At 41.8% G+C, this 16,665-nt stretch overlaps 1 protein-coding gene across 20 annotated transcripts in view; it reads left to right on the top strand.

Moving 5' to 3' along the window:
• The window catches only part of LOC146377262 (focal adhesion kinase 1-like), a 69,953-nt gene that overhangs the window by 39,882 nt on the left and 13,406 nt on the right, over positions 1 to 16,665 (top strand). For 12 of the 20 annotated variants that reach the window (XM_084945022.1, XM_084945017.1, XM_084945023.1 and 9 more), the window contains 6 exons: positions 5,781 to 5,892; positions 7,193 to 8,047; positions 11,590 to 11,667; positions 11,802 to 11,990; positions 12,906 to 13,031; positions 15,849 to 15,911. In XM_084945022.1, coding sequence (XP_084801148.1) covers positions 5,781 to 5,892; positions 7,193 to 8,047; positions 11,590 to 11,667; positions 11,802 to 11,990; positions 12,906 to 13,031; positions 15,849 to 15,911 — 1,423 coding nt within the window. Of the gene's footprint in view, positions 1 to 5,780; positions 5,893 to 7,192; positions 8,103 to 11,589; positions 11,668 to 11,801; positions 11,991 to 12,905; positions 13,032 to 15,848; positions 15,912 to 16,665 lie in introns of those variants that run through there. The other 8 variants (XM_084945026.1, XM_084945032.1, XM_084945029.1 and 5 more) reach the window with 3 other exon arrangements.

Genomic DNA, 16,665 nt, shown 5'->3' with positions numbered 1-16,665 from the left:
TGTTCATTCAAGCTCAGGTTATTTTTTTCCGGCTTGTTTAAACAAGTTTGTAGGTCTTGTAGACTAGTTTTATAGGTAACATTTGTATTCCAGCATACACTCACTGGCATTTCATTAGGTATGCTGTACTGTTGGTTTGGCTTCAAAACTAACTGTCTTGATCTTGATCAGCATGGGCAACAATTTCTCAATTGGTACCAAGGGGGCTCAGTGTGCCAAGAAAATTTACCCCGCCTCTCGCCCTATGACAGCTGGGATTGGCTCCAGCACCCCCCGCGACCCTGAAAAGGATAAGCGGTAGCGAACGGATGGATGGATGGTTACAAAGTAATAAAATATAATGAAATGGCTCTAATATGTACAAATAACTTCCAGTACATTGCACAAAGTTGAATAAATATAGTTGACAGTGAGTTGCCTCTATAGATACAAGGAGAGATCCATGATTTCATGTTGTTTACGGCAGATTCTGATCCTGCCATCCAAATGTTGGCAGAAGTCAAGATTCATCAGACCAGGTGACATTTTTCAATCTTCTATTGTCCGATTTTGGTGAGCCTGTGTGATTTGCTAACATAAGTCCCAGTCTGGTCTTTTGCTGCTGTAGCCCATCAACATATTGTGCATTCTACTGCTTTTGTTGTAACGAGTGCCTATTTGAGTTAGGTTTGCCTTCCTTTCAGCTCAAAGTGTCTGGCAATTCTCCCCTGACCTCTGGCATCAAGAAGTCAGTAAAAGATCCTACATATCAACTTTCCTCCTTATTCTGATGCTCAGTTTGATCTTGAGCAGGTCATTTTGATCATGTGTCAGAGTCCCTAAATCCATGGCTCAAAGAGGATGAAACGATCCAGCTGTAAACCCATACAAGCAACAGAATGATAATACTGGTGCTGATGAAAGCGATGGAGGAAGAGAGAGGAACCAAGTCACCAATCGACAGCCTCCATATATATGCACAGACAGCTTCTGCAACTAATCAGCACTAAGGATAATGCTAGTATTAGCAAGTATTACAACTTTTCTTGATATGTTACAAAGTATACTGTTTACATATTTTCAGATACCTATTTTTTTTTTTTTACCAGTGAGAGGATATCCAACTGACAATATTAATAGTCTTCACAGCCTAACTGAGTGCACACAAAAGGGTACTTTACTGCTCAGGATGTAACACAAACCTGTTCAGGTATGAAGCCGGGTGCACTTTGCATTCTGTTTGGGCTGATGACTTTATGGCTGCCATGGTAACAGAGTTGTGATGTTGACAGAGACAAGTAAGCAACTTCAGTCATGCCTTTCCTTGTTAGATGGTACATCACGGCTTCATTACTAGATTTTGCCTGGAGATGGTTTTGCAAGGATAGATCGCATTTTCCGCAAAATCCCGGGCGTGTTGCGATCAGATAAGGCAGTACCAGACATCACTGCTGGTAATTTAAAAATTCCCCGAGTCCGAGCCCCAGACTAGTGTGTCTCTTATTAACGGGAAGGCTCAAATATATTCACCATTTATCATTTATCAAGACATTACAGTTGCACAGTCTCAGGTAGAGGGGTGTGCCTATAATCTGGTCACCATGTCGGCTGTCATCATCTTCAGGTACAGTCAAAGAAAGAGACTGAATTTATAAGCCACCACATGCAGAAAAACAGCCACACAAACAAGTTGAAATTATTTATTTAAGCTACAGTATGTTCATGCTTTACAGCACTTTTTAAGACCTCTTGCTCGGCGTTGTGTAGCAGATCAGGAGCTTTAGTTTAATCTGACTCTTCTACTACCACCTATACTATGAATATTTTCTTTCATTGTGCTACACCGTGGGGTTAGGTAGAGGCTAGTAAGGACAATGCTTTACCCACCCGTCATTACTCAACAGTTCATCATCTTTTGGCATGAACAGACCTGCAGTTTTTTGGAAGCGATGTTTCAGCATTGCCCCTTATGGGAAATGAAAGAAATGGATTATGAGATTAGGAAGACTGATATGAAACTTTTATTAGAGTGCAGTCTGAACCTCTAAAATCTATAAAGACGATGCTTGGTATACATATTCATTGAAGTAATATCCTCATTGTTTCTCGTAATCGTGACATTGGTTCTCCAGGTGTCACTTAACAATAGAACATGCTGCAGATAGAGTTCAGGTTAATGTGTCAACATTGTTTCGCCTTTATTTTTGTCCTTTGCATATAGTCTACAGGAAATTAGTCTTTAAGAGAGCCATGAAAGGAGTCTGCAAGCGCTGCTATCAGTTATTTAGTCTAGACAGGCCCTCTCTAGTCATTTTATGAACTCTTCATGACAGCTAAGCTTCCACAACTGACTGAATCCCTCCTGACAAAACATATTGCACTTAGTTTGTGTATCTTATACATTTTAAGTCACATTCTTACTGTGTGAAACATGTGGAGCATGCAGCAGCAGCGGAACAAGATGCCATCATTGTTTCCTTCAGCGTGCACATTCTCTCTCTACCTTAACCTTTTTTTACTCTCTTACACAGAAACAGGAAAATGAGGGTGCATATTTAAGTCCTGTGGTTTTATGAGTTTTGCTTAAAACCAGCATGACTCACACCTCACATTCCACCTCCACTTTTCTCAGTGTCAGCTCTCCTGCTTCTCCTGTAATCCTGCTTCTGTTAGGCTCCCTTTCCCACCTTTTCCAGCACCCCCCCGACTTCTTTTGCTTTTTTTTACCATCTCCTCCTTTTGGCTCAGAGCAAGTTGGAGGCCTTCACGTCGCAGAAATCCGCTCGTTACTTTGACACATGCTTCCATATGTTTGCGGTTGTATGTTTTAACAGGGTGAGAACATAGTGTGGAAAAGTGCATGTGCAGTGTGGCTGCTAAGCTGGCAAAATTAAGTGCATTTATTCAAATTGGGATGGCTGAGAGCGAAGGAGCCCTCGGTGGGCCTCAGCCAGTGTCTTGGTTACCAAGTCAATATTGACCATGTTCGACGTGGTCACTGGCTATTAATAGGAAAAAGTGGAGCCATATAAGGTTATACGATTTGGTTTACTTTCAGTCTGGCTGGCTTTTATATCATGATATCAATTATAGGTCCCTGCTGCCAAATATGCAACTCTCAGCTACTACTAGTGTGTGTGTGTGTGTGTGTGTGTGTGTGTGTGTGTGTGTGTGTGTGTGTGTGTGTGTGTGTGTGTGTGTGTGTGTGTGTGTGTGTGTGTGTGTGTGTTTACACAGTGTGCAGCTGCCATGAGCCACAGCTTTCCAAAGAACAGAGGGAGAGAGAGAGAGAGTGAGGGAGAGAGAAGAAGAGTTACTGCAACGCTGCACTCCTCACGGTCAAAGCTAGCCTACGAAGATCAGATCGCGTTATCCCAGCAGCGAAACGTGTCTGAGCTGCAACAGAGCAGGTTTATGTTATCCCGCATGAAGAAATAGGCATTGTGACTCTAGTGATGCTAATATCCTCTGCAGTTCACGGTGACCTTCAGTAAAGTATCAGTGCTGACTGCTGTCGGGCCATCACCCATCTAGTGGCTGCTTTAATTCTTCCTAGGTGCTCGGGTGGATGTGGACACTTTTTTTTTTTCCTAAGGTAGAGTATTGTCTGATCTCTTTGCACTTCTATCTCATTTGACTTTTCTAAGTGTTGTGATGTCAGGCTTTGACGAACTCTTTTCATTTAGCATATAATCAGCTGTTAGAGGAGCCTGTATTAGTATCCCTTTGACCAGAGTTGTTCTTCTGGCGTTCCTCTTTGATGCTCTTTGACGTTTTTGTCTTCAGAGTTTCAGTCTGAAGGCTTATTGCCAGTATTTTGTTTTTTAGAGAACTTGGCTCGTTCGCAAAAGCATAAATATGCTGTGACAGCAGTGACTCCTTTTTGATGGAGGATTTAAATATGGACTATAGACTTTACTAAGCAAAGTCTCACACTCATCTAGTCATCATGATGCCATATGTATGTTAGTATCCTGATAATCTTCAGTCGTGGTCATACTGGCAGCTCTCAGGTGAGAACTAGAGTATGTGAGATTAAGAGCAGGGTGTTGCTCGAAACCCTAAGAATATGTAGTCCGCAGGGCCTGCGTAAATAAACTGAGGAGGCCTTGTTATTCCAGGTGGTGCAGTGCAGGTGGGGGTAGGAGACGGTTTGTGTTGATGTTGCCAGGTGTTGATGGTATTGCTGTTGCATGTACGTGATGTCATTTACTGTTCAACTGCTAAGCAAGACTGGCAGATTCATTTGCTGACTGCTTACATTAAAAAAGAAAGCACACACATTAAATATAAAGGCAGAGAAAGACTGGGAATTCAATCACGAACATTTAGGTTGTTTTGTTTTGTTTTAGCAAAGTAATTGTGTGTGTTGTATCTGTATTTGTTCATGCTGGGATTACTACTGTTTATTATTATGAAGTAAAAGGCACTGCTGAAAAACTGCTGCTAAAGGATTTAACTTTATCTGAGGTCTTTAGCTGAGTAAAGTAAGGATTGCCTCTAATGTAAGTTTAGATAATTGTAATTAATAATAGGTTTTAAAGCTTAATAATCAAGCTGCTGACTGTCGGTTCACACAAGTCGATGTTTACGCCGTGTTTGAGTGTGTCGGAGGGATCTCGAGTGTGATGGAAAAGCAGAGCAGACTGGAGACTGACTCGGGCAGGTGCAAGGACACGCAAACAATCGACAAGAGACAACAGAACAGGAACAGCGTAACGATGCTGCTAGAAATAGCGCCTGCCCTTGTTGAGGCAAGGCGAGCAGAAAGAGCGCGTGGCAGTGCAGAGAGGGTGCTGTGCTGGATTGTTCAATAGAAGTTCAGTTTTCTGTTTTGTAAAAAGACAAAACCATCTGCTCTCCCTCTGGGATTCGGGGCTTGGCTTCATCTAACTGCTGCTTTCCCAGGAAACGGGTCAGTAATTTTATCGCTTAAATTCAATGTGGTATCTTTGGCTACGCTAGACCTAAAAATGTTGGGTTTGGGGCGTGGGATGTTGCTTAAACTGTGAGTGATTCAGTCCATTCTTAAGCAATGCGAGTCAATGATTAAGTGCTTTAGCGAGCTGGCACAGTTGGCCAGCAAAGAACTGACAAAGACTGAAAATTGAGAGACGGTGATGATTTTTATTAGGCAAAAGTTCTAATAAATTCAATTTGTTGCGTTAGAGTAGCTGGCCCCATGAGAGTGATTAATGTGGGATAAACTGTGGGGGTATAAAGAAGCAGCAGTAGGGCATTTCATAACAAAATGATATTTGATTTTACTCTCACTTACGTAGTTTGTGCTTGGAGAGTCTGTACAAACAGAGTGCGAGGAATGCATGCATTTTAGTGGGTACACAGCACAGTGTAATAAAACTAATACTGAGGACAGTGTGTGCCTTTTAAATGGGGTTCACAGCGAGTTTTCATATTTACAGGAGGAGGCAGAAAACCACTTAAGCCAGCAGCGTGCTTGTAAAGAATCGCCAGTGGGGAAAGACCCTAAAAAGTGGGAATTGTGTGTTAGTGTAAGAGCATGCATTTATATGAAATTTCTACACTGAATGCAAAAGCCTTTTTTCTGCAGCAGTGCGAGTAACTGTTTCATTTACGTGCCTCTGGATGCTGCACGTGGATAGACATCATCATTATTCACAGTTAAATACCAGAACACAGGACTGCATTCTAATAAACAGGCTCAAGTGTTTGTTATCATATTTGTGACAGAGTCACCCCTGCCTATTTACATATGTGCTTATGCATCACTGAGTATGAGTGTATGCAAGTACCCTGCTGTTTGTTTTTCTTTCTTTTAGCACAATATTAGAGGAAGAGAAGGTCCAGCAGAAGGAGAGGAACAGGATGGAGATGAGGAGACAGGTCACTGTTTCGTGGGATTCTGGAGGGTCTGATGAAGCACCACCAAAAGTAAGACACTACCACACCACATGTGTTTGTGTGTCTGTGCGTTTGTGTTCGTACGAGTGCACAGTGGTGTTTTCTGTGCTGTTGACACCCTGATCATTGCAAACACTGAGTGCTTTATAGCCACAATTACAGACTTTTAGTATTCTTTCTTTTGGATTTGTGATAGGTTTGTTTCCAACTTGTTGTATTACCCAAATATCTAACTGTTAAGCACTGTTAAGTCTAAAGAGGAAACATCAGCAAGTTTATGTTAACACTTTTCACATGATGACTCAGTTTGCACCCTTGTGATGCAGTCAGACGAGTCATAGCAGAAGTCAAAACAAAGAGATGAGAAAAGATTTAAGCTCTTTCATACAGACTTTTCAAGGAGTGCCGTGTGTGTCTGTGTGTGTGTGAGCACGTCCCTCCTTGTAAAAATGCTAACACTGAAAAGGAAGGAATGGATTTACTTTGATTTTTGATTTTTCTTTCTACATTCAAAACGCCGTTTGTATTTCAGTGATGCCAGAGTTTCCTATTATGCTTTTTCACTATGATGATTGTGATGACTGTGCAAATGCTTGACCACAACCAAACCCTGTTACACAAGACAAGAGCAAGAAGAGAAAACTTTTTTCTTTCTTCTTTTCCTTTTACTTTGTTATCATCCAATCTGAAAACAAGACTTGTCTCTTATTTTTTCTCACAAATGCACAATTCTTTAACTGTTCTGTTTGCAAATCCATAAACCCAGCCCCCAACTGCTACCATTACTCCTCACAGCTTGTTGCCTCAGCTGCTGGTTGCTTTATCCTCACTTACGGCGTTATGCTACCCTGCTGTTAGCATCTGATTTAACTGCTTCCTTCGGCTGCAATGAAAGCCAGATGTCTCGAGCAGAAGTTCATGAGATTGAGATATGTTTTTTTTAAAGGGTTAGGGTAGTTTTGTTTGCCAGTAAACAGCTGGTTCATTGGCAACATAATGAATTAAAGCTGTTGGTTTGGGAATCTTGATGCATGCTCAATCATTCAGGTAGGGGAATCTCAAAAAGTTGATTCTGTTCATCTGGACGTAGTGAAGTGAAGAAGTCAGTTGGATGAGCAATAAAATGTTTCTGCTACTGAAAACGCTACGTCCAGATGAACAGAATCAACTTTTTAGGATTGGTTTGAGTACAATCTGTAAGCTTATTTGCTGCATGACTTAGGATACAGTTCTGTACATCTCTGTCTATGCTTTATCTCTTCCTGGCTGTCACACTGTGACACTTTTATTTCGACATGTCCCTCCTCTACCTTTGTGTTTCTGTTTGCAGCCCAGCCGCCGTCCCTCCCTGCAGCCCACCTTCAGTATGGATTGTGTTTCTGCTCCTTCTCATCTTCACTGCCGTCAAAAACAGTGCTTTGCCTCACAGCTTTCCCTCTGCACTGGGAACCCTCATCCTCACCTTCCCACTTATCCTCTCAACTTATCATCTCTAAAACGTCTGCAGCACTTTTCCTCTTCTCCCAGCCCTCAGCCTGAGTCACCCCCTCAAAACAGCACTTATTACAGCAGCTCTTTGTCTCCCCGCAACCCAGAGTTAAATAGTGAATTCAAATCTTACTCCTCCCTGTTGGTTCAAGATCAAACTAACGTCTTTTTTCCACTTCACACACATTTGGACAGCCTGTCCAGCAACAGCTGCCCACGAAAGACAAATCCACCTACTAACAGCCACCTGCTCCCTTCCTCCCATTCAAAGTCAAACGACACCCACTTCCATCCCCGGCATTTCTCTCCTTTCCTTTCACAGTCCAGTCCCAACTTTAACTCTCTGCCCTTCAGCACGTCAGATGTTTGTCCCCACACCCTCCATAGCATCCAGCCCGAGTCAAATTTTGATCTTAAGACCCTGCAGTTGCACAGAAACAGCAGCTCTCATACCCACCGTCAGACTAATCGCAGTACTCCACTCCAACTGCACTCTGACGCCCAGACCTGCCATCCTGCTGTGCAGTCATGTGAGAAGTCCCCGCTCCCCCCTCTTGCCCCACACACAGTAGCATCTGCCTGTAATCTGTCCTCTACCCACCTTCACCCATCCAGCCAAATGCATAACCTCCCCATAACTACCCACGTACCTTTTCCCATCCTCTGCTCTGAAAGACCCATGTCTACACCATTGAAGGCAGGTGGTGTGCTGCTAAACTACACTAAAGCTTTTTCTACTAACAAGAACAAATGTGAGTGCATGTATTTAAAAAAAGAAAAAGAAAAACGCTGCAACATTCCCATTAGTGATGCATGTTGGGTAGGGTCAGTTAACATGACAGGTCCAATCGCTCAACACGAGTAAATAGTTACTTTTTTTAACATTATTTTATGTGAACATTGATTTTCACAATCTAAATTCCATTTTCAACATAAAGTGGGATGAGAGTTGCAGCATTTTTTAATACTCTCCACTGAGAAGTAAAACTCTAATCTTTAGACCATTATCATAATTACTGTGCAGGAGGGAGTTTGTGTTTTTTCCATGGGTTTATGCTAAGACTGCTTGCATGCTTTGTTCTCGCAGGACAGGCTGTTGAAACGTCCTCTGCACTCTGTGATTGAATGCGGCCACATATATTTGTGTTTGCGTCTGTCGGGCATAGTTTTGACGTGTCCTCGGATTAATGCACCCTATTTCTGGCTTGTTCAGGAATGCCTTCAACGAATCCTTAATCCAGTGGGCTAACACTGACTAATCGAACAAACATGACACTTCTGTGGAGTGCATGTTAAATCAAAAAACACAAATATCTGATCAGTTTTGGTGAGGTCCAGAGGCAAATGTAACACAGTAACACACTGTGATTAAATACCCTCTAAGCATATGGACCTGCTTATGCATTGTACTATATCACATTCCTTTATTGCATAATATTATTAAATCAGGTTGTCTCACTGAGATCTTTTTCAAGTGAGATCTATGCACAAAAGATATTCAAAGTTTCTACTAATGTTTAGATGAACATGTGAAGACAGTAACTATAAATACCAGATGAGGGTAAAAGGCCTGCGTGTGTCACATGTGTACACTCTGTCACCTTGAACCAGGTTATGGGTGGCAGCCAGTAGTAGTAGTAGTAGTACACACAAGCTCTAGGTAATCCTGTTTTCAGGGTAAATGGTCTTGAAGTGTATGGCTTCTTGTAAAATAAATATATATGGCTACAATTTCTCTAAAGGTGAGAAATCAGCGAGGAACAACCTTTCCCATTGGCCTGTTTGGCTCTTTGCTGAAAAGTTAAATCCTCACCACAACCAGGATCAGCTCCTGTTATTGGACATGATTATATGTCCTCCTGAGATCGAACTGGGGAACTTTTGTTTATTAGGTAATGTGTGAATCACTACACTGAGAAAAGCTTTAATCACTCCTTTCTTGTGGAGCTTTGCCATGGCGTCACACTTGTAACAATGCATGTCTCTCAAAATTATTGAATTGATTCAAAAAATAAATAAATAAAAATTCCACTTACTGTTTTTCCAAACTGTGCTGTGCAGAAATTGTATTTTTAAATGACATACTCTGTTCAAAGGTGTAGTAACTGGATTTCAGAACCTCTGAACCTTACATCAGCAGCATCTCAAACCAAAAAGTCTTGCATTTCAACCACATCTATCCCCCCTTCTCCTTTTTTGTTTCATTTAGATTAAAGAAAATAAAGAGAAGAGCAGCAAAAATGTTTTACAGGCTATCATACGGAGCTGAAATGAAAAGAGTGCATATAAATTTGGTAAATAACACGAAAGGCGCACTAGCCGAACACTCCACTAAGAGTGCTCGATCTGTACATTTTTGGAACACAGTTGATTTCAAATCCAGTTTTAATTCAAGGGATTTAACAAAATATTCCTGTAAATGTTTATGACACATATTAGAAATTGTGTCACTGTCCAAATACTTATGGGCCTGACTATATCTCACCTCAGCACTTTCAGAGGGACAGGCTCACAAACACTAACATGATGAACAGATTTAGATTGTAACATGGTGGTGGCCCACTATGAGCTTTTAACTCTATGTGCTTTATTTGATGCTGCTTGAGTTGAAAATCTCATATAAGTGCTGTAAATGCTAAAGGTAGTTTGAAAAATGAAGATAAACTTCTTCTAGGCATATCAAGCACCATTTTACAGAACAAACCAAATCCGCATGTGCTTATTGCAGTTTTGTGTAGTAACAATTACCTCAAGCACCAAAAAAAGTTTATGGTGTTTATGAAGGCATTTCCTGCTCATGTACATAAACCTTTTCAATTCAAAGCAACCTCTTAGCTGGTTGCACATGGATGCAATGGTCAGAACCTGCATTAATGTCAGACGTGCATCAGCTTATTTGTTTCTCAGATGGTCTAAACTCCTGTAACTATTATGTTTTTACATTAGGTGGTGCAGTTAATCCAAAATCCGTTCTTTATTTGGTCATTAATGATGAAATTCAGTTATTCACCCAAAGCTTTGCAGATATTAGCCAATGTTTGGCTTTATTAGCCGGTGTGATTAATTTCCCATCTGTCTGTCCCTGTGTGTTTATCTTCCTATTTTTATCTTGGGTATTCCCAGGGAAACCTCCCTCCCTGTGGATTGACTGCCAAAGGAAAATTAATCTGCTCGGTGCAGATTTAACCTTCCAAGATATTTTGTTCATGTAAACCCTCCATGTGTGAGCCTGTCCACAAACAGGCTGAACGTTTCCATCGTTTGCCCTGACTGTGTCTGAACATTTGAAGCCAGTTTTTGTCTCGTCTTCAGTGTCTTTGTCTTGTCTGCTTCTCTTTGTCCTTTCTCCCCCTCCCTTTCTGTTTATTTTTCCCATTTTTATTTTCTTTCCTTGTCTCCTTATTATCCCACTTTGCCTTTCTTTGCATTCTGCCTCCCTCTTCATGTGTCGTTGTCTCTCGTCTTGCTGTCGGAGGTGTGGTCCAGAGAGAGCTACTATGAGAGACTGTGGAAGGTAGAGGTTACAACACTGCCGTGCTGGAAACGAGCTCAATATGTTAGAGAAGTTCAAATCATTAAGAAAAAAATGTGTCCAGTCATTCTAAGAAGGGAAAACAGTTCATCAACTGTGCATCAACCAGCAGCAGAGGAAACAACACCGTGGTTTCACCAAGCACTTCTGTTTTTAGCTGAAACTACGAGTGAGAGGAAGAGTATCCTGTGTTAGAGAGTTGCTGATCTCTACTAAACTTTGCTCCTCTGGCCAACAACACAGAGCAGACGATTGTTCTGCTTATTGGGAATATTTTAAACTCCTTTTGCTTTTATAGTTCATAAGTGTGCTTGAAAGAGAGGTCTTGGTGAACATGTAACTCGCCTGCATCACATCTAACATGTGAGCAAAAGATTATCTCATAGTTGTCTAGCAGTTCTCCATGGGTGTCGTGGTTTGTAGTCGTTCGACTAACAGCTTGCTGTACTTGCAGCCCAGTGGGTGTTCCCTGTTTTGATTGACAGCTAACCCGGCCACACAAACAGCTCCTGGGGGGGTTTGTGTGTTGATTGTCTGAATGAAGTGTCTTCTAACATTTCTTTGGAGAAAATATAATTGTTACAAATATAAAGTGTTATAACTGCACCTTTGTTTTCCCCACCTGTCTTTCTGTATCTCAAAATACCTTTCCTCGATCTTTCTTTCTATCTTTCTCTTCCTTTTTTTCTCATTTTCCGCCTCTGTAGCCAAGTAGACCTGGCTATCCCAGTCCTCGCTCAAGTGAAGGTTTTTACCCCAGTCCCCAGCATCCTGGACACTATCAGGTATGTAGACAAACTGAACAGCTCTTTTACTGCATGTGTACTTGCTATAATTGCATCAACGTCTTGAGATTTTTCAAAATCAAAACATTAAGGACATCCTTGTGTCTCTGTCCCTGTCTTCACTTTGGTTTCAGATGGCAGGCTATCCAGGCCCTCACACACTCCCCTCTGTGCCTAGCGCCTTGTACCCACCTCAGGCGGCAATGCTGGACACCCACCACGCACACACACACCCCCGCCACCATGTCCACACCCATTCGCACGCACAGCTCCTTCCCCAGCCTCACGGACAGGATATGGCGCTGTGGGGCTCTTTGATGGAGGTAGGATTCTTAATTTCACTCTTATAGACATGCGCGCACACACACACACTCACTCTGAAATCAGATTCAGACAACTTTATTAATACACAAAAAGGGAAATTTAGTTGCAAACTCAACTAAGATGTGACGCAGGCACAAATTAGCAAACTATGATGTCAAAAAACAAAAAAACATATATAATAAACAAATAGAATAACAAGGACGTGTCCAAAAATCAACAGTCATAGAAAAATTCATCTAATTATCCCCTTGAGAGTTCAGTGATCTAATAGCCGAGGGAAAGAAGCATTTTAAGCTGTGATGTGAGTTTTGTGCTGTTTGTTGGTTGTGGTCACTGGCTGTTACGCTATATGTATACAATAAGAGAAACGCAGTCATGTGACCAGAGGTCATAGAAAGGCATTCAAATTCAGCAACTTCAAGAAAACTCTGCTTTCCAAGATAAAAAAGCAATTGAAGTGGAAATCACTGAGAGGACAGGATACCATTGATTAACACCTGACAGGGTAATAAATAGATTAAAAGGTTACCTAGACAACCTGAAACTCTACTAGTGGCCAACGATTCATCTTTTCAAGTGTGACAAACATATTGTTTCTTCTGTGGAGGCAGTTACACACCAGTCACACTTTTTTTTTAAATGGGTTGCAAAAGTTTTCCAGTTTCCACACCAGTTTTTTTTCACAGAAACACCCCCCTGACACCTCAGTTGTTTTTAGTATTTGCGTCCACCACCTCAGTTCAGCCTCTCATCAGTCTGGTGTATATGTGTGTTCATCTCCATGTCTGTGCATGTTTCTCCTCATGTGATTGTGGCTGTGTGTCCCCGTGCTGGTGTGCATGTCTGTTATGCTATGCTTGTCTTTCTGTTGCACGTTTGTGTGTGTGTGGATGTATGTGTGTTTGTGTGCGTAGGACAGGGCAGTAGACATGCAGCAGTGTGTAGGCCAGCAGTGCCTGTTAATGGAGGAACAGCTGATCATACAACAGCAGCAGATGGAGGAGGATCAGAGGTGGCTGGAGCAGGAGGAAAGGCTGCTGGTAAAGCACACCCATGCACAACTGACACATGCACACTACGGATGCTGTCACAGTGCATTTAATTGAGATTCACTTTGTCTTGCTTCTGTATGGTTGGCTAGATTTAAGCAGCTATGTGGGGTAAACAAAAATGTCTAAAGACTAGCGCATTTGTGCAGCCCTGAACATGCCTCTTTGCAGCAATAAAGGAAAAGCAGCTAAATTTAAGGAAGTTTGACGTGTTCTTGTTTGATTTATTTTGGGCTTTTCTGAGAGGTTGTGCATGGTGCATTGTGTCAGTGCTCACTGTAAGGAAAAGATGTCTTGTTTAGTTGCCGTCTTTTCGCATGCTGTCGTAATTCCGTATTCAGAAAGTGTAAGCACTTAGTTTGGACTCATTTTTTAAAAAGTTTATCATTATGTCAACACACATAAATATACTTAAGCCCTTAAATTATTTGATTTGAAAACACTATTGCACTTAAATGTGTGTTTTTACCGTGGTCCTGAGAGCTCAGTGCATTGCAACTTAAGAAAACACAAGCGAATCAAACCAACAGGAAACCATCCTCGCTAATTTCCTAGCACGTATGCAACACGAAGACAAATAAAATGCTGCAAAGTGAGAAAATGTCACCAGATACTGAAAGGAATTTAATGGAAATGCTCATTAAGAAGTGCAGAAGCGTGTTTGATATTGCCTTGAAGTTACTGAAGTCTCGTAGCTGTGATGGGAAATGAGCTGTATTCGATTTCGCTGTGACGTGGTCACACTCCTGAAAAATCTGACCTGTATATGATTTACAACCACACACAGAAGTGGGAAAAATGAAAATCTGCTACGTGAGAATATTAGATGTCAAATGCGATTTGTGTTGTTCACATTGTAATAAAAAAAGTTCACTAAGAGTCGCATAAGAGCAAAAGGGGGAAAAAGAGATTTGAAACCCTTTTCTCTGCAGTCTGAATTCAGCCACAGACATTTGAAGTTTGAGGTGAAGGTGTCAGTGGTGTCAAGCTGATTATATTTTTTTTTAACAGCGCTGCAGTTTGAGTTGTCTGCTGCGGTGTCTTTGAGCTAGAAACCTTAAGGCTGCTATTACAGTGACCCTGCTCTGATGTGCTGCAGTCAGTGCTGGTTAGAGAAAGAATCAGTTAAGAACTAGACTTTTGGAGGCATCCTATGTGGTTATGAAAATGACTGTCGTCTTCAAAAGAGTTTTACAATGACCTGTTAAACAGTTACTGTGCAGTATTTCATCAACTTAAATTCCTCCTTAATACCATGCTGCTGAAGCCTCGGCACTGCAGCAATGTGCAAATGTAGATTAATTACACTTTGCTTGTTTGCACAGGATATGCATAAGCATCACATAAGTCTCATCAATTGTGTTCATTCATAGCATGTGCTGACATATATGGGTGAAGTGTGTGGACAATAACGTCCATGTCTTCACAGTTTAAAAAAAAATGTTACTCTGTACTTCCTGTGACTCACTTTCTGGTTTGGAATTTACAAAGAAGAAAACGTGTCTCCTCTGATTGTTAGTAATGGGTAGCTGGATACCACTCAGTTCTTCTGGTAAGACTCATCCAGACGAAGATGAGTGAGCGCAGGGTTTGACATGACAAGAAGAGGTTGGCAAAGAGGGTTTTTTTTTAATGTAGGATGCACTTTTCTGTGAACACAGAATTAAGGAACTGTCTGGGGTTTTTTGTTGGGGTTTTTTTTTGCTTAAGACTTTTATAGTGCGTGTTTGTGTGCGTGCATGTAAGAGAGAGTGAGTTTGTAGGCAGGTGTGGCCTGTGCAAATTCCAGGCTAATGATAGGCTTACAGAATCTGACAGCCCAGTCAACAGTCTGTCTTTGACCCACAACCACTAAATGACAACACGCGAGATTACTGAAAAGATGGGGAGGTATAAAGTGTGTGTAGGGGTGGGTGGGGGGTGTTTCTTATAGGCTGCCTGGTTTTTATAAGACTGTCACTTGAGCGAGGGACTAGAAAGGGGTGGGAAAGAAAGGGAGGAGAAAGGCAGGAGGTTTTGGGAAAGAAGGGTAGACACGCTCGCATACTGACAGCTTGTTGGCAGCGTGCTTCTTCCCTCCTCCTCTCCTTCCCTCTCTCTGTGCGTCACCGTCAGACATAAGAGTGGTGGAGGCAGGAAGCTGGAGTTGAATCTGAAGTCTTCTCTGGATGAAGCTTGCAGCACTGACAAGGTTACAGAGAAAACCAGACAGGGGAACATTCAGAGCGTAACAGAGGGTACAGTGCGGGATACTGGAAAGATCCCGAGATAACAGCAGAGACTAAACACCTCACACGAACGGTTCACGCATCAGGCTTCTTTGATGAACTCGGCGGCGATGCTGGTCTTCAAGTCCTGTCTTGGAAAGCTGGTATGAGTGGGTGTGTGTGTGTGTGTGTGTGTGTGTGTGTGTGTGTGTGTGTGTGTGTGTGTGTGTGTGTGTGTGTGTCAGAGAGGGCAATGAGTGGGACTTTGTGGTTGTTTTGTGTGTGGTTTTATTTCGGTTTGCATGGCAGCACCAATAGAAACATTTTTCTTAAGTTAACTTTGTGTGGAGGATCCAAAAAAGCCTTTTGGACACTACACCTTTGTGTATCCTGCGTTCCAGTCTTCATAGGAGGTTTTGTGTTTGGACAGTTGTGCTTTTTTTTTCTGCCACAGCTTCATCATTCATTTATCCATGAAGTCTATCTCTTTTTTTTTGTGAAACATTTGGATTATTTGAAAAAATTCCTACTACAAATCGAAGTATATGTATATGGATTTGGTAAATAGAGATGTAATGTTTGATTGTTTGTGATTGCTTAGAAACCCGACACGAGAAGTTCGAGAGGTAGTCTGGACAGAGAAGACAGTGGACTCCAGCCACCGGTAAGTTCCTTCTTCTTCTTCATGTTTCTCATTAGTTAGTTATACACATTCACATCAGGACAATAACTCACGGACATTCCTACAGGTGCGAGTTGAACTGTCTCTGTTTGTTTCTTTCTAAACTTTCACTGTCCAAATCATGTCCAATTTGCTGTCCCCGCCACTTTATGAATGGGAAGTTATTTTCCTGAAGTGTTTGTGTTTTTAACCACGGAGGATGTCTGATGAAGACGAATGTTGACGGACGTCCGTGTTATGGTCAGACTCACTGCTGCGGCGTGTTTGTTTTCATTTCAACTGACTGATTCAGGGACAGGAAGTGACCTGTTGAGGGTAAAGTCAGCAATGTGGGGTCAGTAGTTTCTCACAGCGTAACTGGATATTAATGGAAGGGTGTTGCACTCAGTCCCAGAGTGTCCTGGTGGCCGATTTTAGTGATTGTCCATCTGTAAATAAATACTTTAGAGTGTGAGAAGCAACTTTACTGGTAAAGGATGTAAGATCTGGGCACTGCTGCCAGCCCTTTTGGTTGCACACAAAACACAGAGAGTTGCTGAGATAATTGCATCTTGCAACTTCTCCTGTTGTAATATCTAGTGTGTGTGTGCGTGTGTGTAACTGTATCCCAAAGCTGGAATCTCTGCAGCTGAACGCAGACTTGCATGTTGATGTTATTTCCCCAATGCCAGCAGAAGTTGTTTCAGCAGTCTGAAGTTGCCATGAGTTAGATATTTCCGTCTCTGTAATTCATCTC

Source organism: Perissodus microlepis, chromosome 11 (assembly GCF_051167445.1).
Source record: "Perissodus microlepis isolate ML-2025 ecotype Zambia chromosome 11, ASM5116744v1, whole genome shotgun sequence".
NCBI lineage: Eukaryota > Metazoa > Chordata > Actinopteri > Cichliformes > Cichlidae > Perissodus > Perissodus microlepis.
This window is presented reverse-complemented; position numbering and strand designations above follow the sequence as displayed.